Genomic DNA, 19,634 nt, shown 5'->3' with positions numbered 1-19,634 from the left:
CAAAGGGGTTAGCATGTGTGTTTTGAATGAAATGATAAAAGGGGTTAGCATGTGTGTTTTGGATGAAATGACCAAAGGGGTTAGCATGTGTGTTTTGGATGAAATGACAAAAGGGGTTAGCATGTGTGTTTTGGATGAAATGACCAAAGGGGTTATTATGTGTGTTTTGGATGAAATTACAAAAGGGGTTAGTGTGTGTTTTGGATGAAATGACAAAAGGGGTTAGCATGTGTGTTTTGAACGAAATGACCAAAGGGGTTAGCATGTGTGTTTTGGATGAAATGACCAAAGGGTTTAGTATGTGTGTTTTGGATGAAATGACCAAAGGGGTTAGCATGTGTGTTTTGGATGAAATGACCAAAGGGGTTAGCATGTGTTTTGGATGAAATGACCAAAGGGGTTAGCATGTGTGTTTTGGATGAAATAACCAAAGGGGTTAGCATGTGTGCTTTGAATGAAATTACCAAAGGGGTTAGCATGTGTGTTTTGGATTAAATGACCAAAGGGGTTAGCATGTGTGTTTTGGATGAAATGACCAAAGGGGTTAGCATGTGTGTTTTGAATGAAATGACAAAAGGGGTTAGCATGTGTGTTTTGGATGAAATGACCAAAGGGGTTAGCATGTGTGTTTTGGATTAAATGACCAAAGGGGTTAGTATGTGTGTTTTGGATGAAATGACCGAAGGGGTTAGCATGTGTGTTTTGAATGAAATTACAAAAGGGGTTAGCATGTGTGTTTTGGATTAAATGACCAAAGGGGTTAGCATGTGTGTTTTGGATGAAATGACCAAAGGGGTTAGCATGTGTGTTTTGAATGAAATGACAAAAGGGGTTAGCATGTGTGTTTTGGATGAAATGACCAAAGGGGTTAGCATGTGTGTTTTGGATTAAATGACCAAAGGGGTTAGTATGTGTGTTTTGGATGAAATGACCGAAGGGGTTAGCATGTGTGTTTTGAATGAAATTACAAAAGGGGTTAGCATGTGTGTTTTGGATGACATGACCAAAGGGGTTAGCATGTGTGTTTTGAATGAAATGACAAAAGGGGTTAGCATGTGTGTTTTGGATGAAATGACCAAAGGGGTTAGCCTGTGTGTTTTGGATGAAATGACCAAAGGGGTTATTATGTGTGTTTTGGATGAAATGACCAAAGGGGTTAGCCTGTGTGTTTTGGATGAAATGACCAAAGGGGTTAGTATGTGTGTTTTGGATGAAATGACCAAAGGGGTTAGCATGCATTTTTTGGATGAAATGACCAAAGGGGTTAGCATGTGTGTTTTGGATGAAATTACCAAAGGGGTTGGTATGTGTGTTTTGGATTAAATAACCAAAGGGGTTAGCATGTGTGTTTTGGATGAAATGACCAAAGGGGTTAACATGTGTGTTTTGGATGAAATTACCAAAGGGGTTAGCCTGTGTGTTTTGGATGAAATGACAAAAGGGGTTAGCATGTGTGTTTTGAATGAAATTACAAAAGGGGTTATTATGTGTGTTTTGGATGAAATGACCAAAGGGGTTAGCCTCGGTGTTTTGGATGAAATGACCAAAGGGGTTAGCATGTGTGTTTTGGATGAAATGACCAAAGGGGTTAGCATGTGTGTTTTGGATGAAATGACCAAAGGGGTTAGCATGTGTGTTTTGGATGAAATGACCAAAGGGGTTAGCATGTGTTTTGGATGAAATGACCAAAGGGGTTAGCATGTGTGATGGAAGGTACAGTACTTAACAGGACTTAAGTACAAAGTATTTGTACTTAGTTACTACCCTTTTCTGTTTGGTTACTGGGTTCCTGCAGGATTCACATGCACCCTCTGCTGGTCATTATTGGTGTAGATCGAGTGTATATAGTATACCCTGAACATGAATGACTTAACATTATTCTTTTGGACATAAAATAAAAAAAGAATATTCATATAATTTATATTCAATGGATCTTTTTTGTTGTTTTTTTAATTATGTAACCAAACTTCATGTTTCAACTTGTGTGTTGTGTAACTGGGTAAAACATTTCCTTGGTCGGAATGAAAGGTCACACTGTTTCAAATACTGGAGTCAAAAAATATCCAGAAACTTGATCCATTCAATCATTTATTTGATACAAAATACAAAAAGCAACCCAAGTCTCACAAGATCATTACAAACCCACGCCCACATTAGACATGTACTAAAACAGTTCATTAGCTCACATACAAACAGTACTGTTACACTGAGAGGCACCTGATTGACATTCTACAGAATACATCACTTGTTTAAAACAGTAAGCCCTTAATATTCACATGGTATACAATTACAAGACACAAAAGACATAACAAATACTTAAATACCATAAACAACTGTAAATGAATTATTATTTAATTGGCAAATATAAAACTATCAAAGAGCTAGTCATTCATTTCACGCATCGATATGAAATTTCATTAGCAGACATGACAGAAGACTGGCACATATTGTGAGCTTACAAGATCTAAACTGGGGTACCATTACATTGATCTGTTGCATTTTCAAGAATCTCAACCTCCGTGACTGAACCCAAACAGGCTGCATACAGTGAAGATCAAAAGCTAATCTTTTCAAAGAGATAAATAAATAACTGTGTAACAGAATAGTATTAGAAATCATCATCAAGTGACCAGGGTACTATTCGAGCTTTGTGATTGCATTGTGATGTTATCACATCCACACATACCACACGCTCATGAATGGAAGCACCCACCGTCGTGTCAGGGGGAGGGGAGGGAGGTTTAACTGCAGGAAGAAGCTGAAGGAGTGGCTTAGCAACACAACTGCGGCCAGAAACGCAGGAGGTAAGAACAGGTTGCAACAAGGTCACTAGGTTCGCTAGTGGCAGGAACCTCGACCATTTCTATTGGCGAGGGACATTCCTGTTAATGAACATGTACAAAGAGAACTAAAGAGGGGATGGGGGAGATGTTTACATCCCCGATCGGGAGTTCCCGGAACTGCAACACCTGTGTTCCACGGTAGCAGAAACCTCTTAATACGACATGCCTCCCAACCCTGGCCCCCCTACCTGGTGCCAAACAAGACACTGTAAACCGGCCTTACAGGAAACACGGGATAAGAGAACCCATGTGCCTCTTCAAACTGGCCGAACAAGCCCAGGGGACAGACACGCATACAAATAAACTGCATTGCTACGCGTTATAAAAGACAAGTCACTGACTGCTCAAGTAGAGAGCACCAGCAATCACTCTGTGTGCTCAACCAACAGTATCACCTCTTTGCATACTTTCACACGCACGCACGAACAACCTTTACACACAGTGACCCACATCAAAGCTCTCGAGTGCACGTGAAGGGCAGGAGAGCAGGCAACCAGAGTCCAGGTGAAAGGTGAGGCATGACAGGAACTACAGTTAATTATGGTTGTCTGTTCTCAACCGTAACTCCTAGACGCACTCTTATCTGTGTACACGGAAGGGGCAGAAGTGGTGCTACACACCGGCTACAGAAACTCAATAGAAACATTTTGGTTTCACTTTAAAAGAGCCAGAGCCATCGCTGAAAAAAAAGAAGACATGCATTTCCAAACCAGTAGAGGAAGTAGTCGTATCATATGAGCAAGCATCAACAACCTTCTAACTCAATTAACAAAGCTTTGACATAAACACAACCCTTTTTCCTGTGTGAACTGCTGGAGTTTCTGACCACAGAGGGGGGGGGGTGACAGTTTATGAGTGCGAGTGTGCATTTGTGTTATAGAGTGATAAGGTTTTCAGCCATGTGGAAAATGCTGTAAGCGTTGCAGGCTATGCAGCAGATGTTGCAGAGGGAGGACAGGAACCTGTACAACCACAGACGACCGCTAAGATGGTTATACTTCACATCCGTCTCACACAGCTTGGCGTACGCCTCCCTATTGGACGAAAGCCCGATATCCTGGCCCAATCCACAAGCCTGCTCGATGAGGTGCATGTCGGCCATGATCTCGGACGTCATCTGTCCGAACCACTGCGCATTCACAGCAGCTACGGTTACACACACGAAGAAGATGAAGATCTAAAAGGGAGACAGAGACACACACACACACAGAGTAAATTAATATCCGATGATCAAGACTCAAATGTATCATAGTCACCCATGCACACCTCAAATACATTCAAATGCAAACACACACACACACACACACACACACACACACACACACACACACACACACACACACACACACACACACACACACACACACACACACACACACACACACACACACACACACACACACACACACACACACACACACACACACACACACACACACACACACACACACACCTGAAAGGCTTCCCTTTCGTCCAACATGTCACTGGGATGGTAGACTGCGTAGATAGTGAGGTTGAAGAAGGCACAGGCAGAGCCCAGATGGAGGTAGAAGGGCACCAGGCGTGACTGGATGAAGCCGTAGGTATGTCTGTTCAGGTGGTTGTTCATCACAAAGCCTGCGCGAGAAGCAAGACCCAGATATGAGCACTGTGATGGGTTTCAGGTAGCCTGGCTTCCAGCCCAACTTAGCCCCGCCCACAAAAACATTTGGTCGGGAAATTGGGTCTGGAGGGGCTCCTATTGGGGACACACTACATAAAACCAGGATCTGGACGGACCAATGAAATTGCCAGGGCGGGCTTTATACGACGAGGGACAGATGATCAACAGTAACGTAATCAACAACGTCACGAAAGAGCGCTTGGGTTGAATTCGTTTTCAACAAACAACATATGTGCTATGATTGGTTGTAGGTATATCCAATTGAGCGAAGAGGCATTTGTTTTACGAGTTCGGTTGAAACACGCCCCATAGTCACAGCCCAACGGAGAGTTATCAGACTCATATTCTGACTAGAATGATGAGTATGACGTCAGGCTAGGTTTCAGGTCGACCAAGCAGAACAGGATCGAGGTCAAGGGTCGGTTAAATACTAACTTGAGATGAAGGTGACCCAAATCTGCATTCCCCAATAAGTCGAGAGCAGAAGCAGCTGTAGCAGCTTGGCTGTGGCCCCCGGCTCACGGTCGGTAGGCATGCTCTCTGCTGACTGTCCAGTCCTTCAACCGTCAACCACGGAACCCTTTACACCTCTCCTTTTGTCTTCAAGGCCCCTGTTGAGAAGACGAAACGTGTTTTTTTAACAACACAATTAACACCACTTTTCTCTCAAAGGAACGAGGGCATTCCACATTTCATCCCACCCACTCCAAAAGAAAGTCAACAAATCTAACCGATGGCTTACTTAACAGTACTGAAATTGAAAGGAAAGAAAACTCACAAATATAAATCAGCTTCAAACTGCGTATGAACTCGTTTGTAGGATGTTCAAATACACCTCCTAGCCAAGGGTCCCAGAATAAGCAGTGAGTTACAGTCCTGTGGTGGGTGCAGCACAATCACGTATTCTGCAGATACGGGGCCCACTTGGACTGTACAGTAGGTATTAACTTCTCACAAATATACAGTCTCGGCACGGCACAATACCGAGTTTTAGCTAATGATAGCAACAAGAACAAAACGTTTCCGACTTACCGTTTACACGTTTGGCTTAGTTTCTCTGTAGTTTACCTATGCTAAGCAACGTTTCAATGTCACCTCCACAGTTCAACTCTCCACGACAGCTAGACAGCTAACGCCTTACCAGTCGATAGGTATTGCTGTTCAGACTGGTTGTACAGGCTACTATCTCGGTTAGTTAGACTAGATTGCGACCTCTTCCAGAAGTATCTCAAGTATGTCTGTCCATTGTTAATCAGTTGCCCAACAATTTGTAATTCTGAAGATAAACAAACGAAATCTAAATGTACGTCACCTGTTGCACTTTACTTCCTTGATACTTCTAACTTGAGTAATGTACACATTGTTCAGTAAAGTCCGGATAAGATTCTAGAAAGTGTGAGCGACCGCCTTGGAAGAAGGTTAACGCCTTCACAATCTTATCTCTTATTGGCAAAAGGGAGTTGAAGTTGGGCGCCGATTGGCTGTTAGGATGTGTCTGTCACAAGCAGAGTTTAGTGAAAGAAGAGCATCAGAGTTCCTGTCCGTATTGGGACGTGAAAGGGGCGGGGCACGCTCCAGCGTTGCTTTGCTTCAAGTGAATAGTTAATTCAGCTGTCTCTAAATAATTGTAAAAATAATGATAATTTTTTTATTGTTTGAATAGGTTATTTACTTTAGGAGGAAAACAAATGTTGGTTTTTGAAAACGTTTTGTTCCCTATAACCTGTTATAGCCTCAATTAAGTTTCTCCTAACTCGGTACTACATCGATGCCCCCCATGCAGTCACACAGAGCCTCGTTGCTAGGAGATGTGCATCATTAATACATTATGGTTTTAGACGTCACTGTTACCATAGGAACATCTGTGCTGGCAACGCAAAGGATCAAATGTCTTTTCCCAGAGAAGAGGCATCGGAAAGATGGCGGAAAAAAAGTTTAAAGGAGCTCCGTTTGGAACGCAGTCAGCAAGGTGAGAAAGATTGATCCAGGGTTAAGTTAGCTACAATTATCACCTTCCGGAGTCTGAGTGCACCAATAAACTGGCCAATCTCAATTTAGTCGTTCCAGTTCTATTTTAAGATGTTTTATTATTACCTATATTGGAACTTAAATCATAAAATCTCTTCACACAAATGTATTTTACACTGCAGTAAATTGCTGGTGGGGTTTGAAGGTCCAGATTGTTTACTGGCTGTTTCATTGGCAGGTTTGATGTTTCCGCGGTGCATCCAGCCAACAAGAGAGTTGGAACCTATACAGAGATCTCGTATTGCAAAAGGAGAACCAGTGAACTGGTATTGATACACTCTAATGATACAGTTCTTAACCCTACATCCTAACAGGCCTATGTAGGATGACTCAGGTCTCCAGTCTTTGTGTGTGTGTGTGCTTTTCACACCCTTGGGTGTAGGATTGTTTTCAAATATGGGTGGTACACACCTTTATAATGACGGAGGATACATGCAGGCATTAAATATAATTTTCTTCGTAAAAAGCTAGGGCGGACTACTTTTGGAGCTTTCAAAAAGTGGGTGTGTTCCTGTCATGTGTAATGAACCCCACCCCCCCGTTCACGTCCGACATGAAGCCTTTCTTAACCCTTATGCTGCCTTCGGGTCACATGATCCAAAGGTTCATAACGAACCATCATTGTGTTTACCCAATTTTACCCAATACAAAAACCAATAAAAATAATTTGATTTTAACCTTCGCAATGTGGGGGGTCTGAGACAGCCCAACGGTTAAAAGAAAATGCTTCACTTTGTTTTTGTATGCGGTAAAGTTGTCGCAATACGACTGTGGGTCACAATGACTGATGGGTTTAGAATGACTCGAAGATAACACAAGGGTTAGGAGTGTGAGTGTAAGGCCTGATGAGTGGAAGTCGGTGGCTGAACGGTGAGGGAATCGGGCTGAAGCTGGGGAGCATTCGTCTACCTGGGGGGGGGGGGGAAGAAAGGAAAGAAGGGGGAGAAAGAAAAAGGAGGAAAAAAAGGGAAAAAAGGAGAGAAAAAGAGGAGGAAAGGATTTTTATGGCCCATACCTACATCACCAATGTTTTTTAAGGTCGCCAGTTCGATTCCCGGCCGAGCCAAATGACGTTGTGTCCTTGGGCAAGGCACTTCACCCTACTTGCCTCGGGGGGGAATGTCCCTGTACTTACTGTAATTCGCTCTGGATAAGAGCGTCAGCTAAATGACTAAATGTAAATGTGATGAGACTATGTCAATGTCAGGAGAGGAACCTAGGCCCTGGACTGTACAACGCTGACAGAGGAGACTTCAGTGTGCGGGCGACGGCAGAGAGGACCAAAGGCCCCGGGTGGCAGAGGGCTCAAGAGACGGCTAGGCTGGCTAAGATCCCTCACATCCTCTACAGAGAGGCCTGGGAGAACAAACACTTCCTGGTGAGTCAGAAGAACCACATTACATCATCAAAACTAGCCGTTTGCTGGGTGAAGTAGATTTTGTTTTTGTGTAAGCGACAGGAAGAGACTGTATGTGTCTGCACATAACATAACATAAGGGAGTCAGTTAGCTGAGCGGTTAGGGAATCAGGCTAGTAATCAGAAGGTTGCTGGTTGGATTCCTGTCTGTGCAAGGCACCTCATCATACTTGCCTCGTGGGGGAATGTCCCTGTACTTACTGTAAGTCGCTCTGGATAAGAGCGCCTGCTTAATGACTAAATGTAAATGTAAACTTGCTGTTGTTTAGAAAACCAAAGTGGGTCCTGGTACCTACAGAATCCCAGACTTCATGGAGGAGCTGGAGAAGAAACCGGGCAGTGTCAGGGGTGTGTGTGAGAGCCGGGAGGAGAGATTCAGAGAGCCGCAGGTACCGCCTCACACCACTAGAGGGCAGCGCACACTACACTGTCCACCGGCTCACTCTGGAGATTGCTGATGTTCTCTCGCAGACGCCTTGGAGCAACCCAGAAAGTGTGTGTGTGTGTGTGTGTGTAGAGCTGGACTCCAGGCCCGGGTTCCTACGGCAAAGGTGGCGTGCCATGTGCAGCTTTGGAGGAGAAGAGAACACGGTCTGGGGGCGTGGACATGGAGCTGAGCTCAGGGCTGAAACGCTTCCCCGAGGACCCTAAGGTAGGCGCTAGGCTACCAGGCGGCAAGCTGTGTGTACGCTGGAGAGGGGCGGGAACTGTTAATCCTTCTGTGTGTGTAGACCTGTGGGCCTTGCCCCTGTACGTACACTCTGAAGAGCAGCACAGACATCCTCCTAAACAGGAAGACCAGCGAGAGAGGACCTTACAACCTGTTCACCGGACCAAGAGACGAACCCATCGTGTCTGGATACTTTGCTGCCCCGGTAACACACACAGACAAGCACACGTACACGCACACACACTGACAACGTCTGCCCGCCACTGTTTCTTGTTACCGTGGTGATTCTGCGTTCTTCTTCTACTCCTGTAGAAGTGTGCGGCCGTCACTCCAGGGGATTACAGCCCGGAGAGTTTTAGTGAACAGTTGTTTCGGAGGGAGAAGAAGAAGAACGGGGTGTTTAGCGTGTTGGACCAGTACCCAGCCATGCCCCACGACAGGATCTACCACAGCACTCTGTCTCAGTACCCCCGTCCTGCCGTGAGTTACCCCCCTCCCGCTCACCAGCACCCACCTCCTGAAGACTCGAACCCCCCTCCTCCCTCCCCCCTCCACAGATATTCGTACCCAGTCTGAGACTTCCATCTGTCCCCCTCGATCTTTCAGACGTTTCCTGGGCCGTGTGAATACGAGACCTCTCCGCCCCGCCCGAACCGTAGCTCGGCCCATGTCTTCTCCTCCGCCCAGCGCCTCAGCAAGATGTCAGAAAGGCTGCAGAATGGAAACTTTGTAAGTCACATTCTCCACTCAACCCTATTCAGATGATCAAACAGGATGGCTTTGGACCAAGGTACAATAGGACAGAATTATCACTCATGTTACACAAGAGTATAACAGGAATATTTTCTATCTTTCCCTCCCCAGACCTCAGTTGGCCCCGGTCGGTACGACATCGCAGGAAAGGGTCAGAGCAAGTCTGCCAACGGACACACATCCTCATTCAGCTCCCGAACGCACAGATATCTCTCAAATCTCCGGAGAGACAAGCACACACAGTGAGAGACCAAGTGTACAGTACATGTAGTTAAGGAGGGATACTAACAGGCAAGGCCCTCATGCTTTGTGTGTGTGTGTTTGTCTCTGTTTCAGGGAGAGGCTCCGGGCAATAAACCTTCCGGTGGAGAGGCAGAGTTCCTTGACGCCTATTGGTCCATCGTTAAGGAAAGCTCTGATGTCATCGGCCTGACCACACCCACAGAATGAGATATACAGATTGACAACCGCTGCCACTTTCAAAGTTTAGTTTCTCAACAACATAAAACAAAAAAAACTTACATATTTAATGTTGTGTCATTTTAAGATTTAGCTTTATTTATACACACACACACACACCAACAAAGTCATAAACACAGAAAGTATTTAACAGGGGTGGCCCTTTGAGTGGTCCTGTACCCAAACAAGAACACACCTCCAGGCTCTCAACTTCTCAACCATTCATGAAAATATACTCCTTCAACTCAATAGGGCTTTGTTTTTCTTAGGTAAAGGCTTAAAAGTGGGGTGAGACATACTTCAAAACACATGGCACTTTGGAGATTGAGGTTTAGGTAAAGTAAGAGGACACAACCATTGCCACCTAAGTGCTGTTTGGTTGTCTAAAGTCTCTTACGCACAGAACAGAATCTTTAAAACAAAGAAGAGGATATAACGATTCAAGGATCGCATAATCCACTGTGATGATATTACTACAGTAATCAAGAAACTGTATTTTCATCAATTTGCCATGAAGGGTTGATTCAAGAAAAAAAAAAGAAAAAACGTCAGGTGCTGCAGCACCATGGAAGCTGGTGCTTGAGAGAAGTTCGGGATTCTGTGTGGAGCTCGGAGAGAAGCTGCGTGCTGCAGGGGGGCAACCTGTCAGCTACACGCTGCTGGGAAGCTGAACAAATTCACTGGGCCATAGGTGCACCTATCAAAAATACTCTGGTTTGTGAAATGCTACAAAATGTGTTCTAGCTGGAACAGGTTTGCAGAGGAGAGTGGTTAATTGCTGAGTTGCTCGGTTTTATTGTTATTTTACAGACTAGATATGTGGTAACCATGGGTACGCACACCAGCTGTGAGACAAACCACTGCCTGTAGGTAAGGCGAAGGGTTCATGTAAGATCTAGGGTTGGGGGGGAGGGGGGGTAAGTGTGAGGTGTCAGTGTCGTGCCGACTTGCAGATCTTGTCGTAGACCTCGGGGAAGGCCTCCTTACATCCCAGCTCCTCCCTCAGCCGGTGGTACAGCGTCCCGTCAAACATCTCCCAGAATTCCTGGCGATCCATGTACACATCCGCGTACAGCATCTGGAAACTGGGGAGGAGGCAGAGGAGGAAACACAGACATCATATAGGTGGGGTGTGTGTATTATGTGTGTGTGTGTGCACGTGTATGTGTGTGTATGTTTATTATGTGTGTGTATTAGGGGTGGGAATCTTTTGGTACCTCACGATTCGAATCGATTCTTGGGGTCACGATTCGAATCGATTCTTGGGGTCACGGTTTGATTATTATAATATATTTTTTTTAAATACATCATGAAAATAAAATAATCCCCCGCCCCTCGTGTGTATTATGTGTGCCTGTGTGTGTATGTATGTGTGTGTGCGCGTGTGCTCATTGAGACTCACCCGTGAACCTCCCGGACAAACTGCTCCAGCTGTCGCGTGGAGGCTTTGGCCTGGAAGTGTTTGACCTTGGGCTCTCCATACGCTCCGATGTCCACATACAGCTCCTCCTCCTGGCCTTTGGGATGTACCATCCCCCGACCGGGGGGGAGTACAAACGGACACAGCCACAGAGGGTACACCTGCGAACGGGACAAACCAACCGAAGGTCAGAGAAGGCCGGGCGGCCCGTGTGCGTGTCGTGTCTCGGCGTGGCGTCTTACGTTGATGTCCCGGTGGAAGCGCGTGATGGCGGCCTCCATGTGTTTCATGGGGACAAGCATGTCCTGGACCACGTGGTTCTGCTCGTACAGCCGGCGGATGGTCTCTCCCTGGGTCAGCTTCAGCAGGGAGATCTTAGGGGGAACCATCCACCCAAACAGCCAGCGGAACACTGGGTTGTTACCGAATGGGATGATATCCTGGAGAGAGAACACACACACACACGTCAGACTAGGATGCTGTCTTGGACCCCCCCCCCCCTCTCTCTCTCTCCCCCTCCAGAGTCTCCAGAGTCAAGTTATGGAAACACAATAATCACCAAACCACACATGACTCACTAATGGCTAATGGTAGTGTGTGCGTGTGTGGGTGTCGGTGTGTGTGTACGTGTGTGTGTGTGTGCATTAGGGAAGCTAATGCAGAAAGATGTTTGTGCCGTGAAAGGGGGACTGATGACAAGCTGAGCCAGGCAGGATAAAAGGGTCATCGCCTCTCTAATGCACAGGAAGAGGGCAGACTGGCCTCTCTAATGCACAGGAAGAGGGCAGACTGGCCTCTCTGATGCACAGGAAGAGGGCAGACTGGCCTCTCTAATGCACAGGAAGAGGGCAGACTGGCCTCTCTGATGCACAGGAAGAGGACAGACTGGCCTCTTGCGCATGTATGTGGTGTTGACTAATGCATTCACAAGGAAATGGTCCGGGCAGAGGTGTGTGTGTGTACCTGTATTTCCCAGAAGATGCTGCGTGTGTGTCGGTGGTAATACTGTCGTAGAGGGATGTACTCCACGGCGGTTTGCCCTTCAGACAGGAAACCCTGAACGTGCTTGAAGAACCACGGCTTAAAGTGCAGCCCGATGCGGTTTATCTAGGGACACAACCAAGGGCTGTTTATCATCCAGGCACACGTGCATATTAAAACCGTTTAAAGGCATATGAATGTTTAGGTGTTACAACCACACACACGCTTTTCACCTTGTCAGCCTCCGCATGGTCAGTCATGGTTCCTGTCATGATGACCGCAGTGTCTAAAGAGTACTGCAGTCCTTCTACAAACGTGTTCTCCTTGTTCTGCGAGGCCTCAGAGAACCGCCTGCAGATGTTCTCCAGGCCGCGCACGGGCTCGTACTGCAGCTTCACCCAGGCCCGCGCCGGAACAATCTTTATCTCAGCGGCAACCAGGAAACCCAGAGTCCCACAGGACCACGGAACAGCGTGGAAGAGATCAGAGTTCTCATCCTGGAAGTACATGCCCGTACAGCGGTTAATAACAGAAACAACAATGGAACCATTCCAAGATTCAGAAAAGCTTTCTTGTCCATTTTTGGATTATAAATATTACCTAAGTACCTAAAGTGGCAAAGGGGGTCATACTTATAATAATGGAGTACGAAACACAGACTAATGTGGTGTGTGTGTGTGTGTGTGTGTCTGTCTGTCTGTCAGCCCCTTAGCTAATGGAATAAATCCACACAAGCACAGAAATAAAGTAAATTGTGTTACCTCAGTGCAGCGGACCAAACTGCCATCTGCCAGAACCAGTTCGAAGGCCACACAGATGTGCTGGAACAATCCATAGATATGAGAGGAAGACTCTATACCTGTACCCATCACCAATCCACCTGAAGAAGAGAGAGACAAAGACAGAGAGACACAGCGAGAGAGAGAGAGAGAGAGAGAGAGAGAGAGAGAGAGAGAGAGAGAGAGAGAGAGAGAGACTTGTCAGCAAACAGGAAACCTCACAGGTGTGGTTTATTAATATATTTATGTAAGTATGTTACAGTGCTTTAAGGAAGACTGGGAATCTTCACTATCAGGTGAGATAGGAGTGTGGCAGTGAAAACAAACAGAGCTGTTTCTGAGCCCTGTGTTTGTGGAGTGTCAGATGAATGTCCAGCGCAGTGTACTGACGATAAACATTAGACGGCTGATCCCATTGGAGCCCCATTATGAAACCTGACCCAGGAGTGCTCCCAGCTCTCAGGCTATTTCCTCCCAGATTCATCCACAGAACTGAAACATCCATCCTCTAACTCAATAAGACCAGATGGTGACACTCCAAACAGGATATTCCTCCACAGATTGATGGGCCCATCAGTACCATAGCCTGACGACCAACAACAGACCAACCCTACGCCGTCTCTAACTCTCCCCAGCAGGACCGAACTAAGAGTGGCGGAGAGGGGGAATCTTTTGTGCATTAGGTTAATGATATGCGGAACATACCCACTGTGAGGTCATCAAGCTCTGGCAGCACAGGCAGCGTCCAGCCAATGGAAGTCAGGAGAGCGGTCACCTGACCCATGTTGGCCAGAGGTTCCACACGCACCACCTGTGAGTTGGGAAGTCCATGTTTACAGATAGTAAAATCCACATTTAATGTCTCAGTACAGATCTGTGTGTGTCGGTCTGGGCTGTGGAGAACGGAGAAAGCTGGTGGTTCAGACTGGTTTAAACGGGTTGAAACTGGTTCTCCTACCTGACGCTGTGTGTCCACCTCCAGAATGTCCATCATGTTGATCATGATATTCTTGTGGGTCTTCTTGTACTTGCCCACTCTGAGAGACACCGTGAGCCAACCAGGACGACCGGTACACATGTGAGACTTCCCCCCCTCCTTCTTCCACTCTCGCACCTGGAACACACACAAGGACCAATCAGAACACACACAAGGACCAATCAGAACACACACAAGGACCAATCAGAACACAGCACTGAGGAACAGAGCTGTTTGGTGGGTGGGTGGGTGAGTGAGTGAATAAATGGAAGAAAGTTATTTCTTTTGAAGAGTCATTTACTGGACAGCTATTATGTATTATGGTGTGACTTATTGCAAAAAATCTGTTGAAATTCTACTTTTCAGGGTTGGAGATATGCAGCAGGCCAAGGGAAAAAAATACTGATGTCTAAGGCAGTCAGGCGCTATCAATTGTGGAAACGAACCAGCCATTTTCAGGCCATCCATAAGTAATATTTTTGGCCATATCAATATGTCATGCAGACTATCTTTTTTATATCGCAGACACAACATAGCGAGGACAGAATATGGAAAATTCGAACACGTCTTCTCCTGTAGATTTACACTTGGAGATGCACTAGAGATGTTCCTTCCTATTAAAGTAAATAAATAATTGTATTTTGGCTGGCTTGGTGCGTGAAAGAACACCGTGTACAATGTCCTCTTTTCGGTTCGGACGTTCCCTAACTAAGCATCGCCTCTGTCACACACCCCAGACCTGTGCACTGAACCCCGTGTCTGGTTAGTCGTTTCCTTATCCAAATCCCTCGTTCTTGTCTAAATCCCTTTAGGAAGAGACGGATTAGACCGACCTGCCTCACTCCTGGCTGTGGCCTCTCCCTCACTCACACACACACACACACACAAACACACACACGCGCGTATAGCTCCATTCGCTGGCATACACGTCGACCCGATTAGATAAATAACGATAGGAGGGTGATCTTTAGACTACATGTCTCACCTGTCTTTGAATGTCCCGAACACGCTGATCGTGCTGTTTTGGCGCTGAGCACATCTTGAATATGAGCCACGCGCGTACATAATAATACATATCAAATATGACGGATAGAGGTAAAAGGAACAAGCACACGAAGATCCATCTTTGATGAATGATCACATAATCTAAACCTTTAACTTTGATCCACAGTAAAAACATAACCACCAAGCCACCCAGATACAGTAGTGGATCCATGGTTGTCCTTCTGACTATGAAGCACGCTTTTCACGGATCGTATAGCGTATCTGTTCGAACTCTTGAGATTCTAGTTTTTTTCTAATCGAATAGCACTGGTATACTCCTTGCGATCACACACATACAGGTGTGCAGACAAAACCGATGAGAGCCGCAGCTCCAAAACATGACATTTCTCTGCTTAACACCGATAGGTAAGCATTGCTAGGTGGAGTTAGGCCCACCCATCGCTTCCGCTGATTGGTTGATAACAAGGAAATAGAGATACTCCAGTTGTTGCGTTTCAGAACTGTATCCAATCCGATAGCAGTGTTGCCGTCACACCATTCAACCTCCCCTCATGTCTTCATTAGCATGCAACAGTTAAATAATGGGCAGTTCGACATCGGATCACGCAACTTGAATTAACACACAGGTTTAACTGTTTTAACCTAGTTTGTAGGTAATGTCATAAAATAACAATAAATAGACCATAAATAGAAAAGGATCCTAAAAATAAAAGTATTGGCACATTTTTGTCTTAATATTTTGCAGTTAAGGTCTCCACTATTGGAGAACCTAATTGAATCTGAAAATATAATTGAGCGGCAGTTGTAAAATGATTGTAAAAAAAAAAAAAAAGAATTCAATTTATCAGTAGAAACATTAACTTTTATAAATGTGTCATAACTATCATACAGGTCAAATCAGGTATATCTGCGATAAGCTTTTCTGGCGATGACCTACACAGTTTTCATTGCTCCCGCACTGTAAATATCAATAATTAAACACAAAAAAGAGAAGGCACAGGAAGAGACAGAGAGAAGTCTACTGTTAGACACGGACGGAGGGTGTGGCGCCAGATAGGATTCCTTAATGGAGTGGGCAGTTCTCTCGTTTATCTCTCGTGTCCTGTTGACAAACACACAGCATCCCCGCGCTGAAAGATATCTGGAGGACGACTGGAAATAATCTATTTACTTTTCACTTGAACAACTTCAATTTTTCGTCTAAATGATATGCACCGTTTGGACCTGATTTTTTTCTTACCGTCCAGTCATGGAGATTAAACTGTGAGGGTTGCATTCCTTTTCTTTATTTTGTTTTACTTTGTTTGAGTGAGGACAATGCGATTAGGATAAACAACTGTTCAAGACTGACCTCGGTAGCCTTGCACCTCTTATAGTCTCGCACTTAGAAAACGCACTCTGTTCAATGGAAGTGACCAGGGCAGTGCGCGCACATCACCGGGACTTGTAGAAAAAACAACGCTCCCGACCCCTTACCGCGATGCCTTCTCTTCACCATGGAACAATCCTCATTGGGGTCTTCCTCATCGTCACAGGGGGCTCCACGGCCTTCCTGACCTCGTCCCAGAGCCGTATGCAAGCCTTTTCCCTCTGCTGCGTGATTTTGGGCGCGTTGATGCTCATACTGGGGTTATTCTGGGCCATGAACCGTAAAAGCTCAGTGAACTACACCGGCGAGTACAACGGAGAGTTTCCACACTTCCATAACGACTCTTCCCAGAGCAGTCACGTTCTTTTCACGTCCCCGGGACACCGCCTTCCGGAGTCCCAGTCGGCATACGTGCACAGGTGGGTCACAGAGGCATTCACGGCCTGGATGAAAAGAAAAGATTTATAAAAAAAACCAGCATGTCTCCCTACATTAAATCAGAACAAAAGCCTGGTGTTTTATGTCTAATAACAATATATTCTTATCCATCCTGTGTTTCAGTTGTTTTCCAAAATTAGGCTAAATGTATGGAAGCAAATCAGTGACATAATGTTTGGAATTTTAAAAGACATACTTAATATTGAAATTTAAACAACACCGAATTCTCATATGAATATATGGCAATGTAAAATAAAATTCAGGTTGCTCAAATTCAAACCTAGAAAATTAAATCTCGATCTTCAAAATGTCAAGACAAAAAAAATCTAGGCAAATAAATTCTAGGCGAATATAAATCAGATTGCAACATCTGAGATACCAAGGATAGGTAGAGCAGTCCAGCAAAAGAGAAAACAAATGATTAATACCATGGAAAACAACCATGCTTAGGTGAATCCGATGTGATCAAATCTTGCATTGAGGCGGATGTTGCAATCTGACTTTTTTAAGATTACTGTTTTTAACATTGAATTTTTTAGGGTCGAATTTGAGCCAACCTGAATTTTATTTGACAGGAAATGCATTCATATGAGAATTTGGTGTTGTTTAAATTTCAATATTAAGTATTCACTGCCTTCTAAAATTCAAAACATGATGTCACTGATTTGCTTCCATAGTGACAGAGCTGCTATACTGCCACCTAGCGTCCATTAACCATAATTGCCTTTCCCACGCAGGACTGTCCAGCCTCCTGTTCCTCCCTCTCCCTGTGGCAACAAACATTATTTCTCCTCGCCAGGGTTTAATCCACAACTATAACATTTCTTTTCAACAGCTGTTCAACGCAGGCATGCGTAATTCTGGCATTACCTGTTAACTCAGTGTGTGTGTGTGTGTGCGTTCAGGACCCTGGAGTGTCAAAGGCATGGGCCATACTGCGGGGACCTCCACCGCCCCCCCATGGACCCAGGGTGTTTCAGCCCAGCCCCTCACCCCCCTCCCTGGCTGGGGCCTCCCCCTCCCTATGAAGTGGCCATCAAGACCACCTGCAGCTCCACACACCTGAGACGAGCATACTCAGATTCTCACCTGGCATCCGAACCCTTGTTCGGGCGATCGAGAGAGATCAGTTTCGAGGTGTGACACTGTTTGTGACAAAACCACCCCCCCCCCACACACACACACACACACACACACACACACACACACACACCCCGCTCAACAGTTCCTCTCCACCTGTAGGAGGGATGCTGTGCCGTGTTGACACCATGGGGTTTGAATATGGGCCACTTGAACTGAAACTGACCTTTGAGTTGGTCTGAGTTGGCCTTTAGATTCTCAAATGGTCACGCACAAGTACTCCTTCACCTCATCTTTTTGCCATCACATACACACAGACACACAGCTAACTCAATGTGTTTGTTGATTTGTGTGTGTGTGTGTGTGTGAGTTCATGTTAGGGAGCTTCTTTCAACCTCTAACCCAAGTTATATAGGCTATGCATGGTTCACAAACACCTGTGATTGGATGATTTGCCATGTTCTGTTCTGTCATGTTTTCAATTAATAAAGGAGATATGATGATGCTATGTTTTATACCTATAAGGGCATTGTTATAATTGTTTGTGCTCTTGAAGAGGACTTGAGAACCTGGCAGACCGTGTGGGTCATCCCCCACGGTCACTCTCGCGCTTGGAACCAACAACCTTGAAAGCCTTCTACTTTCAGATTAGTGTGGTAATATTATTCCAGAATGTCAAGACACTTCTTGGCCTTTACTTCAAAGTTTAAATAAACGGATAAGAACGGGTTCAGATCAGTCATCCACATATAATACAAGTTTCACCTTTCAAAATATTTTCACGATAAAACATTCCAAGAATATAAAAACTTTAAGTAAGAAAGAAACTAATATCTTAACGGATTTGATAAGTCTTATTGGCCACGTCGAGGAACTGGTATTAGCCTGTGCAGAAGATAGAGCTCTACGGACGCTATATCATTTTGTTGACAAACGTATTCAGTTCAAGTTCAAACTTATCTTGCAACAGACAACTACACATCCAAGCATGTTAGTATTGCATTGCTCTACTTGTTTCGCTATTGGTATCCTGTTGCTCCACAGCCCTCACTCGTTAGTCTACCACCTTTCTAAACGATTGTCCTGAAGGCTAAACCTGATAGTATTGTCAAGACACCCTACACAGCCAAGCAAAGAGATACAATATGAGTAATTATCAAAAATAATGAATTTTCTGTGTATTGTTTGTCAATCTCAAGAGAACAATATAAGTCAAAAAAACAATTGCGGCGTCTCGTGACGGCAGGCATCAAGCCGCACAATGATAGGTTGAAAAGAGGTGACAGTCCTTTGATTAGAAGATGCCCCAAAATGCAGATCTGGGATCAGGTTTCACCATCCCCAGTCGCATGTGCTGAACAAATTAACTGATCCTGAATCTGCAGGCAGGAAATTCAAAAAAGTAAAACATCGTATTTGTGAAATGACAGAATTATCGTACACTTGAGAAGACTGTTGAGCATTATTGATCGCACATTGTAAAGGGCAACATTCGAAGTAGCCACTTAACATCTGGCAACACTATTCGTCACCAAAAAAACGTTTTCTAAACTGACTTCCTCTGACCGCATGCAATCCGCAGTGAGCAGCGTACCCCGAGAGCGTGCCCAGCCGACGAATACATACCGTTTTCAGTTGCTGTTATACATCGATTTGGACAAGTTAACTTCAGCAGGGAACTGAAGAAAGGAAACGAATGATAAGCAGTGGATTTTCTGTAGGCTACTTTAGGCAACGGGCGCGGTCAACCCAA

At 45.1% G+C, this 19,634-nt stretch overlaps 4 protein-coding genes across 10 annotated transcripts; 2 read left to right on the top strand and 2 right to left on the bottom strand.

The window, feature by feature from the left end:
- Positions 1-2,075: 2,075 nt before the first annotated feature.
- LOC146254373 (transmembrane protein 205) lies at positions 2,076-5,950 on the bottom strand. 6 transcript variants are annotated; one of them, XM_084675975.1, is made up of 5 exons: positions 5,819-5,950; positions 5,285-5,344; positions 4,942-5,117; positions 4,297-4,460; positions 2,076-4,020 (listed from the first exon to the last, which is right to left on the bottom strand). In XM_084675975.1, exons 3-5 carry the CDS (start codon positions 5,039-5,041, stop codon positions 3,718-3,720), a joined length of 567 nt encoding a protein of 188 aa, XP_084532101.1. In that variant the 5' UTR covers positions 5,042-5,117; positions 5,285-5,344; positions 5,819-5,950; the 3' UTR covers positions 2,076-3,717. The 6 variants fall into 6 exon arrangements, with proteins under 6 accessions (XP_084532101.1, XP_084532098.1, XP_084532096.1 ...); XM_084675972.1 differs by having other exon boundaries at positions 5,285-5,382; positions 5,819-5,946; XM_084675970.1 differs by having other exon boundaries at positions 5,285-5,382; positions 5,539-5,906.
- A 348-nt stretch (positions 5,951-6,298) lies between these two features.
- LOC146254372 (ciliary microtubule-associated protein 2-like) lies at positions 6,299-9,907 on the top strand. The gene is made up of 10 exons (XM_084675969.1): positions 6,299-6,475; positions 6,713-6,800; positions 7,742-7,912; positions 8,221-8,340; positions 8,469-8,603; positions 8,683-8,826; positions 8,934-9,101; positions 9,228-9,350; positions 9,486-9,616; positions 9,711-9,907. The coding sequence occupies exons 1-10, from the start codon at positions 6,426-6,428 to the stop codon at positions 9,805-9,807; spliced, it is 1,227 nt and encodes a 408-aa protein (XP_084532095.1). The 5' UTR covers positions 6,299-6,425; the 3' UTR covers positions 9,808-9,907.
- dhcr24 (24-dehydrocholesterol reductase) lies at positions 9,900-19,604 on the bottom strand. 2 transcript variants are annotated; one of them, XM_084675968.1, is made up of 10 exons: positions 19,508-19,604; positions 16,471-16,806; positions 13,972-14,127; positions 13,719-13,824; positions 12,996-13,114; positions 12,468-12,731; positions 12,217-12,360; positions 11,496-11,693; positions 11,236-11,414; positions 9,900-10,918 (listed from the first exon to the last, which is right to left on the bottom strand). In XM_084675968.1, the coding sequence occupies exons 3-10, from the start codon at positions 14,089-14,091 to the stop codon at positions 10,765-10,767; spliced, it is 1,284 nt and encodes a 427-aa protein (XP_084532094.1). In that variant the 5' UTR covers positions 14,092-14,127; positions 16,471-16,806; positions 19,508-19,604; the 3' UTR covers positions 9,900-10,764. The 2 variants fall into 2 exon arrangements, with proteins under 2 accessions (XP_084532094.1, XP_084532093.1); XM_084675967.1 differs by lacking the exons at positions 16,471-16,806; positions 19,508-19,604 and adding an exon at positions 14,975-15,419.
- LOC146254371 (uncharacterized) lies at positions 16,475-17,944 on the top strand. The gene is made up of 2 exons (XM_084675976.1): positions 16,475-16,782; positions 17,707-17,944. Exons 1-2 carry the CDS (start codon positions 16,475-16,477, stop codon positions 17,942-17,944), a joined length of 546 nt encoding a protein of 181 aa, XP_084532102.1.
- Positions 19,605-19,634: the final 30 nt, after the last annotated feature.

Source organism: Hypomesus nipponensis, chromosome 16, assembly GCF_054491055.1.
Source record: "Hypomesus nipponensis isolate SF chromosome 16, ASM5449105v1, whole genome shotgun sequence".
NCBI classification, from domain to species: Eukaryota; Metazoa; Chordata; class Actinopteri; order Osmeriformes; family Osmeridae; genus Hypomesus; species Hypomesus nipponensis.
Note: the sequence above shows the minus strand (reverse complement) of the source record. Positions and strands in the feature narration are given on the sequence as shown.

Bases quoted from the DNA above. Each gene is read 5' to 3' on its own strand.
- LOC146254373 (XM_084675975.1), bottom strand. From the start codon at position 5,041: ATGCCTACCGACCGTGAGCCGGGGGCCACAGCCAAGCTGCTACAGCTG. The intron at 4,461-4,941 runs GTTAGTATTTAA...CTTCTCGCGCAG, and splicing joins TTGGGTCACCTTCATCTCAA to GCTTTGTGATGAACAACCAC. The intron at 4,021-4,296 runs GTGTGTGTGTGT...TCTCCCTTTTAG, and splicing joins ACGAAAGGGAAGCCTTTCAG to ATCTTCATCTTCTTCGTGTG.
- LOC146254371 (XM_084675976.1), top strand. From the start codon at position 16,475: ATGCCTTCTCTTCACCATGGAACAATCCTCATTGGGGTCTTCCTCATC. The intron at 16,783-17,706 runs GTGGGTCACAGA...GTGTGCGTTCAG, and splicing joins CAGTCGGCATACGTGCACAG to GACCCTGGAGTGTCAAAGGC.
- dhcr24 (XM_084675967.1), bottom strand. From the start codon at position 15,205: ATGGATCCACTACTGTATCTGGGTGGCTTGGTGGTTATGTTTTTACTG. The intron at 14,128-14,974 runs GTGAGACATGTA...TGTGTGTTCCAG, and splicing joins TTCGGGACATTCAAAGACAG to GTGCGAGAGTGGAAGAAGGA. The intron at 10,919-11,235 runs GTGAGTCTCAAT...CCTCCTCCCCAG, and splicing joins TTTGTCCGGGAGGTTCACGG to TTTCCAGATGCTGTACGCGG.
- LOC146254372 (XM_084675969.1), top strand. From the start codon at position 6,426: ATGGCGGAAAAAAAGTTTAAAGGAGCTCCGTTTGGAACGCAGTCAGCA. The intron at 8,341-8,468 runs GTACCGCCTCAC...GTGTGTGTGTAG, and splicing joins AGAGATTCAGAGAGCCGCAG to AGCTGGACTCCAGGCCCGGG. The intron at 9,617-9,710 runs GTGAGAGACCAA...TCTCTGTTTCAG, and splicing joins CGGAGAGACAAGCACACACA to GGAGAGGCTCCGGGCAATAA.